Raw genomic sequence first — 12,962 nt, 5'->3', positions numbered from 1 at the left:
AGGCCTTGTATACATTAAAAAAAAAAATTAAAAATAGGCCTGTTATTATTGGTACGGCTATAGCCGTACCTGCCGTACCGCTTCCTACGGCCGCATACATCACACACTTTCGTTTTGAAATCCGTGTATTCAGTAAAACCTGACCGCAAAGCCGCAAATGATACTTGGTAGGGTAAAAAAAAATTCTAGCGCACCAATTATTGCATAATTTTGTAACATAATTACACTAACCGAATGTATTCGGATTACTTCACAATACACGAGCACCACCCACGCGATGTGAATTTGGTGTTTAATAAACTTTTGCTTTCAAAAGAGTTTGGTTTCGTTTTATCTCTGGATGACGCTCGTTTCTTGACATGAATAAACCAATCCATTTTTCTTAATTGTTGAATTGGTTCAGAGTTTATTTTCAATTCCCAATTCCCTTATAATTTGAGCTCCGAATATTGAGCACTTCCTTGTTCTGTGTTGACACCGAGAGTGTATTCAAAGTTCTCGCTGCCAAAAGGCATTCTGCCAAAAGTCACTTCGGGACGAAAAAGGAAGAAGATCATTTTTCTAAAATCTGTTTTGTATAAACAATATTGAATATCTGTTCTTTATGAAGCTTATTTTGTTTGGCCGTGCCGTGATTTATTTTCAAAATGTTTATTCACTCTTTGTGCTTAGTCGCTGACATTTATTTTTGCTTATTGAGATATTTTCTCCAAAACTTCCTCTTTGAAATTATATCATAATATTAAACATGATAAATCAGACAGAGTTATGTGATCTCCCATCACATTTGGGCATGTTTGTGTTATGTTGCAAAAATCTGTACAGCTGCATATTGTTGCTTGAATTATTCTTTTAGCATTCAAGAGAAATAAAGTCTACGTCATCTTTTGGATCTTTTGGGGAAAGTTTGCAGATGCACCAGGTGCAGGCAATTATTAATGGTTCTGAGAACTGTATCTGCAAGCTTCCCCAACGTTACACTCTGCGAAAACCTCAAATCCTGTTCGTATTGAAAACAGTTTTGACTCAATTTCAATTTGAAGGAAGCGGACACCGTTTGCCAACAAACACGGAACTGTGAAAATCTTATTATAAATACTAGGATCAAGCATCCTGAGAATTTTTTGGGCCTACTATACTGTCATTTTAAAGGAAGGAGCATGGTCTGGAATAAAGATCCTATCCTATTTGACCTAACCATAGCGAGAAAAAAAAATGGTGTGCATTTCCTTAAGGGCCACTGTAATTCTTACGAATTGAAACGTAATGACAAACTTTCAAACTTTGTATCGACGGACAATTAGAGTTAGGGTTTGGGTGTAGGTTAGTGTTAGGGCAATTAAATAAACCTTCACATTTTTGCGGCTTTTTTATTGACCAACAATAAGAGTTAGGGTCATGGGCGTCGCAGGCAAAACATAATTTTTTTTTTTTTTTTATTTTTTTTTGCTTTTCCAGGGGGCGCCCCCCCCCCTTGCCCCCCCCCCCCCCACCTCGCGACGCCCATGGTTAGGGTTAGGGTTAGGGTAATGAAATAAACCTTCAAATTTTTATATTTTTTTCAACCAATAATAACTTTTATGCAATTGGGCCTTTGCAACAGTCCAGTTAAACTTGTCCCGTTAAAAAATTGTGTTGTACTTTAAAGCAACCCCCTCCCCCCTAAAAAGAAATCGCCCGAAAATAGTTCTCTCTATCTTTTCTGACTATGAAAACTTCTTGTCATCGCAGCAGAAAAGGGGCATTTAATACTCCTAATGGCTGACCTGAATCGTTTTTATGAATAATCGTCATTTTTATCACCCAGTGACTTCGCGGCCACATAAAAAGACGTTTCATGTTAGAAGCAAAGTCTTTTCGAAGTCCATTTTTCTTTTTCTCTTCTTTCCTTTTGTAAACGGCTCCTCTCTCTGCCTCCTCTTTACTAGCTACCTCCTGTGTTCTTCCACCCGACCCATCTGACGTTCTGATGGTGGTATCGGGGCAGCAAGCCGTATACCTTCCTGGTGACTCGGTCCAGTATGCCTGCCCGGATGGATATCAGCTCAGTGGATCAACCACAAGGATCTGTCTTTCGGATTTAACCTGGTCCGGCCAGCAACCTACATGCAGCTTAACAGGTTAGTGATGTCACATTCAGTCACAATCAATTCTCTCTTTTTCCCCCATCATTTTATGAAATTATTTAAAAAGAATTCAATCCTTTTTAGTTAAATCGTATAATGACCCTGTCCAATTGTTAGTATACCACCATCAAGATTAGGCCTATTAATTAAGAAAACATCCAGGACCTTAAGTGTAATTTCAATTTTAAACCCAATGACATCCATTTTGTTCCCCAAAAAATTCTCTTCTTAAAACGAGGTCCAGAGTTTTATCAAAATAATTTTAAAATTGAATTAATCATTGTTGGCACTACGAAGTTTCCAATGAGACATTGAAAGGAAAAAAAAGGTCCATTTCAATTCAGCTTTTGATTTAAATGATGTGTTGTGGATATCGCACTTATATTCTAAATTCAACTCGAGCGTGAAACAGGCGCATTATAATAACGCTCTTTTTTTATTAAAACGTATCATTGCCTGTAAGTGGTTAATAAAATGTATGCCTTCAATGACATTACATTCGTTCCGGAAAAAAATGGAGAAAATTTGAAAAATCACAGTGATTTTAACTTTAACAATCTATTTATGCCTAATGTATAACGGCCAAAACGCAGAGCAAATTGAAAATCACCGGCATCCGTTGATACTATCAGGTTTACCACCCTCAAACAAAATCACACTGTTTTCACGAAAATGTCAGTGATACACCAGTTATGTTATTTGCTCTACAGGGTGAGTCAAAAAGAAAGTGACCTGCATTGGTTGTTATTCTGTTTTCTTAAAAAGCAATCAACATTAATACATGATTGTCATAATATTATGTCTTTTTAAAGAGCATATTATTCCATTCATCTGAAGAAAAAGCAAAACTGAAATCGACCCTTCAGAACTTATGCACGTTTTACTAAGAACCCATTTTTATAGCTGTCCACGGAATGCCATAGGAAGCTATTGAGCTGAGTGAGATTTACAGATTATACACGCAGGCATCCGATTACAAATGAGATTTTAATCACTTCAGTCAAGACTGAAATATTATATTTTACTTTCAGATTTTGTGTTTTGAATATGAGGAACAAGTCCACTATTTTATCTGAAATTTTGATGGCGATTTTTATCTGTTTTCCTTTGCAAGTTTCGTTCATTCATGGAGGTCAAAAAACCTTTTATATGTGTTTCATTGTATTTGATGGGTATTCATCTGTTCGTATAACGGTAAATGTTAAGTGGTGGACAGCTGAATTTAGTTATCTTTGTATTAAGATAGTCATAACTTGTGAAAAGAGTTTGCAAATTACGTGAAATGTTCACAGTCACTAGTCAATAACATGTACTTTATCCTAGTAGGCCTACACAAGGGCGGATCCAGGGGGGGGGCCAAAGGGGGCCATGGCCCCCCCAAAACGAAACCAATTTTTTTTTTAAATGTGACATCGCAATAAAGGCAGGCAATGAGTACACCACCATCTTTTCCTCAAAAAAAAATTGGTTAAAGTGGTCAGAAATTTCCTCAGATCGCACCACAGAGCATCTAGGATCCAAAAAAATTTCGGGGCCCTAGCGGGCCCCGAACCCCACGCCGTAATTTTGTAGACCCACTTTTTTGGGGGACCAAACTTTTTTTGGCCCTCCTCAAAAAAAATGTGTTCTGGATCCGCTCTTGGGCCTACATGTATGTTATCGTTATTGTTATGAAATAGAAAGAGCCACATTTTTTGACAATATAGTTTTCGTTCCAATTCGGTCACTTTCTTTTTGACTCACCCTGTACTGGGTGAGTCTGTACAGGGTGAGTAAATAAAACATTGGGATGTGAATGTGAATTGTTTTTGTTTTACTGAAATAACGCACACTTTAACACGGTGGTTGTGTTTAAAATTCCGTAACTTGAAAAGTACATGAGTGATTTCAATGATTCTTGTACTAAATGAAAGCTTGTGAATTGGGCTTTTATATCCTAGATTTTGAAAGTGCTGCATGCAAACCTTCACTAAAACAATAGTCCCGACATTTGGGTTGGGTTTGTTTGTTTGTTTGTTTTACTCACCCTGTATTATAGGCAAAATGTTAGTGGCATGCGTCCTACACAGTGTGTGAGGCATTGGGACTTTTTTTCCCTGTTTTTTCAGTTGGTCTTCGTCCAAGAATGGATTTGCAGCTGGTCCTTGACAAAAGCCGTTCCGCCGCCGCGTCGTTAGAGGGCGCTATAAACAAAATGTATCGAATCGACTGATCTCCATGCATGTAAACAAGTGCGAGTGCACAATAAGCTCTGGCCGTCTTGCATGAAATCTATGAAAATGATCCCTGCCAGAGCTTAAAAATGCGACGCCCAAAAATGGGACGCCGATGGCACATATGGAACACCATACTTTAGATTTATACCTAGATTTATAGCGATTTGTGATAAATACCACGTGACTATAACATGAATGCACATGTTTTGCCACCATTTACAAACTGTTCATAAAAATCTTTCCGAAATGTTTCAAACAATTTGTGCTAAATATTTAAACAAGTGAAGCTAAGCGCTGGTTCCCGATCCTTCCATTCGAATATGGGGAGGGAACCAGTCTCAACCACTCCCATCGTTAAAAAAAAAAAATAGAACCATCTGAAAGCCCCCCCCCCCCCATTTTTTTTTCTAAACATAAAATGTATATGAAAAATATGTTTTGTTGCCCTTTAATTTTTTTAATACAAAAATATAATACGTTGAGTAAGAAAAAAGTGTGCATGTCAATTATGTACGGTGGCCCTGGAACGACATTTTAATATTGACCTTTTTAATATGAACCTTGTAACTTCTTCATATTGACGTTTATTGACTTCTAGAATATTCGCAATTGGCTGACGACCAGTCATGTATGCATGAACTCCAAGCAAACAACTTCGTATAGGGTGCCCGGCAACACGTGATTCGCGCTCAACGCAACGGTGCGGTCGTGATGCGGCGCTCTCTCGCGGTGGCGGGTTATCGCTGCAGCGGGTAATTGCGCATTCAACCATAAAAACGTCTAGCCCCTAGACAAGCTCGAGTATGTTGCGGGTGTATGCACTGAACGAACAATTAAATAATTGACCGAAGCCACCTGTGCCCCGCGCGCTATCGCTTTTACAATGATTGACGGAAATGGGACCGTTGGTGAAATCCCTGATATTTCCCCAAAGTAATACATATCAATGTGTGCCCTTACCATTGTTGTCATGCCTTATAAGACGTGGATATTATTTCGTAACGGTACCACCGCATATAAATGATGTTCCTTTCAATTACATCTTAAGATCATACTCTTATACTAATTAAATACGCGGATCTCGACGGAAATCTCCCGTAACTATGATTAAAAACAAAAAAAATCTGAATAGGGCTTGAAGGATGTAAAGTATTATGATAAAAGCCTTCTTAACGTGATCACAGAACACTGTTTTGCATTATTGTAATTGACAGAGAGTATACCGTCAAGAAATTAATTAGTCTCATGAATTGAACACATCATTTCTAGTGAAACAGCGCTCATTAGCCTGAACATGAATTATAAAAGATATGTGAAATAAATCAGAGAGCCTTGATTCATGATAAAAATCACTACAAGGTAGACGCCCAGGTTAAGTGACATTAAACAGCCGTCAGATTGAAACTCCATCATAACTGGTTGTTTAACTATAGGGCTTGACAAGGACTTCGTACTTTTTAGAATGCATGATTCACATTGCGAAGGAGGACGGTTCAACAATGATATTAACAAGATGCAAGGTCAAACGTTCACAATGCGAAGGTACATGGTTCATATTGCGAAGAAGCAAGGTGCAACGTTGACATCAAGCATGATCAATGGTGTACATTGACAAGATCGAACGTGAGCATTAACAAGTTGGAACATTCACATTAAGAAGGAACAACTTCCACAATGCGATATTAAGCCACGTGCAACGTGCATATTGCGAAGGTACAACGTCAATATTACAAGGTTCACATTAAAAAGGTCAATATTAAAATGTCGTTCCAGGGCCACCGTAATTATGAGACATTTTTCTTTACAAATCTATTGTTCGTGTAGTGGTAATATAGCGGATGGCGGCGCCATTCAAGTTCAACAGCGAAGCCAATAATTATGATACTCAGATTTGTTTACATGGAGATCAGTGTTTAAATGGGCAACCTCGTTCCCATGGTGTCAATCAGTACGCTTCCACCACTACCTGCTCTATCCTTGAAACGAAGTTGAAAATAAAGTAACCCTCGGGGATGAGGTTGAGTTTGGGGAAGTTCGGCACTGGGACCCCACGATATACAGAGCATATATACCTCATGTGCGGGGGCGCATTATTTTGTGAGGAATGCTCTTCAATTCTCGTGTCCCCCGACAGTGGCGTCACCAGACTTTTCAGTCTGGGGGGCACAGGGGGGGCACCAGCATTTGATGGGGGGGGGGGGCACTTAGGTGGATACGGATCGCCGTCCTGGGGGAGGGGTCTAAGGGGAGGGGGTACCCCCTCCCCTTTGGAAAATTTTCGCATACGGAGGATGGGCTAGATGCAAAATGGTGCCACATTTGATGCTAAATTCGATCTGAAGATATCTCCAGAAATTGCTATTTTTGAGGTAATGATTTTAACAACGCGCAGAATTTTGCAGAGGATAGGGGGCACCAGCATTTGATGGGGGGGGGGGCACTCGGGGGGCACTAGGTTTTCCAGGGGGGGGGCACGTGCCCCCCCCCCCCCCCCTGGCACCCCCCCCCCCCCCCCCCCCCCCCCCCCCCCCCCCCCCCCCCCCCCCCTGGCGACGCCACTGTCCCCCGATAGCCGCGGCGGGGTATCGGGACCTCCTGCCTAGGAGGTACAAAATCCAAATCCAAAAAATATTGGCCTGTCGTGTATTAGACTCAGTATAAAAGAACCCGTTTTGATCTTGGGTTAACAAAAGATTTGAAATGGGATGCAAAAATGACTTTTTTAATTTTATAATGAGCAGTTGTTGGGTGTGCACCTCCTACTCCCGACCCATCTGATGTCCTGATGGTGGTATCGGGAGGGCAAGCCGTATACCATCCCGGTGATTCGGTCCAGTATGCCTGCCCGGACGGATATCAACTCAGCGGATCAGCCACGAGGATTTGCCTATCAGACTTTACATGGGCTGGCGAAGCACCCGTATGTCAGGACGAGCTAGAACCTACTCCTGATGGTAAAAAGATACATATCCTTGTCGGGCAAACAAGTTTTTTTGCTTGAGCTTTATATCACTTCCATAGAGGAGAAGCGTCCATGTTTAGTTTACTCCTCGTGGTTTCTTGGTGTGGCTCTCTAGAGCTTTCAAAAGCGTCCGAAAAAAAATCGATCAACGATGGGTAGCATATTGAAATCGAGTTTTAAAATAATCAAATTATGTGTCACGTCCCCATTTTCAAAGGAATGATCCTGTATCAAACATCACTTTTTGTGTTTATTGAGCAGACTGCAGAGCAAGACAAGATGCTTTTGTAATTTAAAAACCGTAGTTTCATTAATCACTTAATGACCCAACAATCTGTTGATTAGTCAGTTTGGTGAACCATTCATCAGTTCAAGCATTGCCATTTCAAAATTGCTGTATCAGTTTCTGGTTGCACACCACCCACTCCTGGTCCATCTGATGTTCTCATGGTGGTATCGGATCAGCGGGCGGTTTATCTTCCCGGTGACTCGGTCCAGTATGCCTGCCCAGACGGATATCAACTCAGCGGATCAGCTACAAGGATCTGTCGGTCAGACTTCACGTGGGCTGGTGAAGCACCCCAATGTATGGAGGATGACCCTGCCACTGGTAAGAAGATATCATTGCCCAGCAATCAACGATTTTCGTGATCTTTATGTAACTTCCATAGAAAGTGACGATTCCATGTGTCAGTTATCAGATAAGCTCAAACTTTCGCTCTTCGCAGGTTTTAGGTGTGGATCCCTGGAAATTGATTCGACCAACGATATGGGTAGCACATTCAATAGTATTATTTTGTATCAAATTCCACAATTTTGTGATATTTAATTATAAAAAAAGTGTATCAGAGACATCGAACAGCAGACTATTATGACAAGTGCTTTTGTAGTTTAAACACCGTAGTTTCATTAATTTAGTAGTTAAATTGACCAGACACTCTGTTGATTAGTCAGTTTGCTAAATCATTCATTAGTTCAAGGGTTGCCATTTCCAAATTGTTATGTCAGTTTCCGGTTGCACACCACCCACCCCTGACCCATCTGACGTTCTGATGGTGGTATCGGATCAGCGTACCGTGTACCAACTCGGTGACTCGGTCCAGTATGCCTGCCCGGACGGATATCAACTCAGCGGGTCAGCCACAAGGAGGTGCCGATCAGACTTCACGTGGACCGGTCAAGCACCTCAATGTAAGAAGGAGGACCCTATCTCTGGTAAGTAGATGTCATTGCCAAGCAAACCTATAAGTATTGAATCCTATCAGGAAACCTATTTTTATAGGAAATATGGCTTTATCGCCTCTTTGAAGTCACACTTTAATGAACCGGCCCAGTGGTTCAGGTTATACGTGATACTTGGGAAACCTGCCATCCAGCAAAACAACTTGAAAAGACAAGCAATAAGTAATGAAGTTTCAGATTATCCAGGACGGTCCAGACGTATTGTGAGCATATATCTTCGCGCTTAGAACCTCATGAGAACAAAAAGTAGTTTGGGGTAGGAGGCCACACGGAGCAAAAGGAAGACGGATGACGTCAATTGAATGGATTTTTTCAGCAGAGCATGGATTATATGTCTTTATATATAGAGTCAGTTTTACGTAGCTACAGACCTCTAAAGAGATTTTTGATTAACCCTATAGCTCCGTCGGGTGTGCGATAAATCATGCTATAGCTAGAGTGTCATCGACACCGCAATATTGCCTTATAAACAGGAGTCAGACTGGCGCAGTGGTTCGTTCACGGATCCTACACAGAAGGATTGATAACTCGGCCAAACTACTAGTTAGACACGTGATAACGGCCCGTACAGGTGGGAATACCACGAATACTTGTCAACAAAGACCCCTGCGCTCGGCGGCTTTCAGATTTGCAGGGCTCTGCGCCCGATCTGGTGTCGACGTCTGTCAAGCCAGCTAGTTATATTTTTGAATATTCATGATCCTACGTTTGTGGCCTTTATTATTGAATTCTGATAAGTGATAAATACATAACCACTATGTTAACGCCGAGCACAATATCTTAGCTTTAAAATTATGAAATGTCGCATTTGTTTCATCAGTTCGGGACCACATCTCTCTCGAACTTTATAATGAAAGCCTAATTAAAACCGAGATATTGGTAAACGGTGTTCTCCTTGGAAAAGGTGTCACATTTGACGTTTAGTTCTCGTGTAAATACTTCATCTATGACGACAAAAACTGCACAATACCATCTGTTATATCCTTAAGTATTTATTTGTTAACAATTTTGGAACAAGTATATCTTACATACGGAGTGGTTTTGCCTACAGTTTTATGAATATTTCCGTTTTAGATGTCATGCAAACAAAACCGACAAATGGCACACCTGGAACATTCGCGATTAACATGCAAACGGGTATTAATGCCCGTTATCACGCGTCCATCCAATTATTAGGCAAGTCCGCTCAGTGCATTTTGTACTAGAGCTCTGAACGGTCGTTCATCCTTGTGTCTAGGATCCGTGGTTCGTTCCTCGTCTAAAGCTCTTGGTTGGTTCTTCTCCTAAAATACTCCACGTGGGAGTTTATACAGGAGACCAGAAACACCGGGGCAAACCCGGCGGGCTCGAACCCACGCTACTGTTGCCTCTGAAACACCAGAGCATGAGTCCGGTGTTCTTAACCGCTAGGCCATGATACTCCAATACATGACATTTGAAACGGAAATATTCATAAAACTGTAAGCAAAACCACTCCGTATGTAAGATATACTTGTTCCAAAAATGTTAACAAATAAATACTTTAGGATATAACAGATGGTATCGTGTAGTTTTTGTCGTCATAGATGAAGTATTTACAAAGCTCCCACTGTTCCACCGCGCCTCTGTGGTGTGACTCTTTTCTGAATCCTGCCCGGGTCCAACATGTACGTGGATTGGGTTTTTCAGTTCCTTTACCTGATGCTGTGGGTTTTTCTGGAATGTCTTTAAGGGGCTTCTTGCCTCCCTGAAATATAAAAGCTTAACATTTGTTCCATATCTTCTCTCTCTTGCTTTCGTATAGTCTTCCGGGCTAGGCCCTACATACAGTGCTTGCTGTGCGCTTTTGAAGAATCCTTGGTTTCATTATGCCAGAAAGAATTGAAATACATGTGAATAAAATCGCGAAGAAATGTCCTATCAGAAAACACATCGTATCCTTGTCAGGATAGAAACTCTTCCCCGTGTGACTCGGTGGGATTCCAACTGAAGGTGAAAATGCAGTGGAAGATCCAACCTGACTAACTCTCGAAGCTGAGGCAAATTTTATTCTTAAGTACAGATTTTATTTCAATAAATTAACGTGGCCGATTGTTGTGCATTTTCTCTCAATAAAACTCGGGTGCCACACCCAAAAAGGCACGGACAGACGAATTTCAAACGTTCCTGGCCATCTTTGGGCAAAATGCAAAAGCACGGACCAGACATAAATGTAGTTATAATTTGGGTGTGCTGAGCTATGCTCAAATATCTTTGTTATTGTATTCCATAGGAAAGAGTACAGGTGCCATACCTGTGGCGATCATTGCAGGTGGGTCTGGGGGAGCTGTTCTTTTCCTTGTGGCAGTCGCCATCATCTGCGTTGTGGCAATCACCGTCAAGAGGTATGCCATTATAAAATCTGGCTCCGGTAAAGTAGTTGAGTACTTTTTTTTCCGAGTACCGAGTACTGCCGAGTACTTAGGTTGCCAAGTACGAGTACGAGTAAAAAAAACGAGTACCGGTACTTGCACCTCCGAGTACAAGAAAAGATCTCCGAGTACGAGTACTTGCACTTCCAAGTACGAGTATGAGTACGAGTACGGGTACAAGTACTTGTATTTACCCGAGCACGAGTACGAGTACTTTTTTTTCCGAATACGGCCATAAATGGTTCATTGTGCGTAATTGGCCAAGGCCCAGTCAGACCGATATACAGACCCACTCACGGATACCTGTTAAATGTGTTTGTCCGGACGTGCACAGAGGAAAATCAGGAAACTTCGATTTCTCCACAAGCCAATCAATCATTTCAAAGTATCGATAAATTAAGGCCGTGGCAAGTCAAGCTATACATGTACCATTTTCCCCCGAGTACTACTATTCGAGTACGAGTACTTTGAAGGTTGAGTATTATTTCGATTACGAGTACTTTGACATTCGAGTACAAGTACCAGTACAAGGTATTCCAGTACGAGTACAAGGTACTCCCCCAAAAAGTACTCGGTACGAGTACCGAGTACGAGTTCTACAACAATGCTACCAGTCTTTAATAGAGGTAAACTTTTTGATAAGGATTCGGTATGTTTACTTTTGGGATTAAATGCAAATGCTCGTATAATTGTTCAAAGTAATTCTCAATCCCAGCGGCATTTCGAAAGATGCATCTCATCAAAAATTTCGCAGAAGGTCAGACAGGTTGTCTAATTATATTTTCTGTGTTTTCTGCGTTTTCTGTGACTATTTAGGAGGAGAAGGCGACGATTTGGGGGTAGAGTGCCAATATCTGACATAGCAGATCGCACATGCAAGGAGGTGTTCCCGAAGGAGTACTCAACTTACGTCCATTACGAAAAGCATATCGCCGAGCCCCTGTACAGCGAGACCCTCTTCTAAGAAAAGTGTGCATGACGAAAATATCAAGAGCGCCCTCAAGAGTTTAAGCAAGCTCGTGAAGAGAGACGTTTGGTACATTCTTTTTTATTGTGGATTTTTAAATAAGGATACACCAACTGAAAAGAGAAACAAATCTGTAAATTTCCACTATTCGGTAGACTTACAATACAGGATAAATCCTGAGCCATGTGTTGCATTGTTTCAGTATGTTAGAAATTTTTGTCGGTCTGTATTTTCAGGGTTTAATTAAGCATTATTTTTTATTTATAGAGTCACTGATGATGGTATTGTAAGACCGAAATTTGGTCTGTCCCTGAGCAACCACACTACCACTCACACAACAGGTGTTCCACATTACACTCCAAGGTCTTCACCTCACTCTTTTCCGAGCAAATTATACCCAGAGCATACCAGGACTGTGATTTCACCCTTGTACAGGGGAAAAGTGACCTCATAAGGGTACTCCCCAGGGCCCAGACTGACCGTTAAGTCAGTCCATGGTCAGTCTACCTTTACTCAGAAATAATGTCATAAGTTATGTTTTCCTTATGACATCATTTCCTATTTTCACCCAAAGTTGCCCCTCTTAAACAGTATAAAATGTCCACATTTCCCACTGCAGGCATCTGTCTTCTGTCACCTAATCCTGTGTTCTGGTACCCAGCCATACCCATGCTTCAGCCGCATGGTCTGAGGTTATATACTTCTGTATTTATACAAGACCCGATGGAATCGAGTTCTTACAAGTAAAATAGTCTTTCCTTTAAGCTGAACTCATACCAGTGTGTCTTCGTTTCTCCGTGTTTACTGTTCAACCCGCTCATCAAAGCCACAGCTACCGGAACGTAACAATATAGTCAAATATCCAAAAGACTATACGTTATAGTATTTTTGCATCGGAGAGATGTTCATTTCTAAATATGCATGGGTTTTTGCCCTTCACCGACGTAGTATTAATAAGCACTGTATGCTCAGTACTGTCTGAGAGCTTGCGAGAAAGAAAATCACACGCTTGCTTGGGTTAGACTCTAACCCACGACTTCCTGCTCTGTAGTACAGACG

At 41.1% G+C, this 12,962-nt stretch overlaps 1 protein-coding gene across 1 annotated transcript in view; it reads left to right on the top strand.

Moving 5' to 3' along the window:
• LOC119741381 (low-density lipoprotein receptor-related protein 2-like) overlaps nt 1–12,899 on the top strand; it is a 30,682-nt gene extending 17,783 nt beyond the window's left edge. Inside the window, exons 8-13 of the mRNA XM_038217132.1 lie at nt 1,929–2,120; nt 7,084–7,296; nt 7,708–7,914; nt 8,313–8,519; nt 10,798–10,909; nt 11,753–12,899. Coding sequence (XP_038073060.1) covers nt 1,929–2,120; nt 7,084–7,296; nt 7,708–7,914; nt 8,313–8,519; nt 10,798–10,909; nt 11,753–11,900 — 1,079 coding nt within the window. The 3' untranslated portion in view covers nt 11,901–12,899. The remainder of the gene's footprint in view (nt 1–1,928; nt 2,121–7,083; nt 7,297–7,707; nt 7,915–8,312; nt 8,520–10,797; nt 10,910–11,752) is intronic.
• The last annotated feature ends 63 nt before the right edge of the window (nt 12,900–12,962 follow it).

This window comes from Patiria miniata, unplaced genomic scaffold, assembly GCF_015706575.1.
Source record: "Patiria miniata isolate m_02_andy unplaced genomic scaffold, ASM1570657v1 HiC_scaffold_5, whole genome shotgun sequence".
NCBI classification, from domain to species: domain Eukaryota; kingdom Metazoa; phylum Echinodermata; class Asteroidea; order Valvatida; family Asterinidae; genus Patiria; species Patiria miniata.
This window is presented reverse-complemented; position numbering and strand designations above follow the sequence as displayed.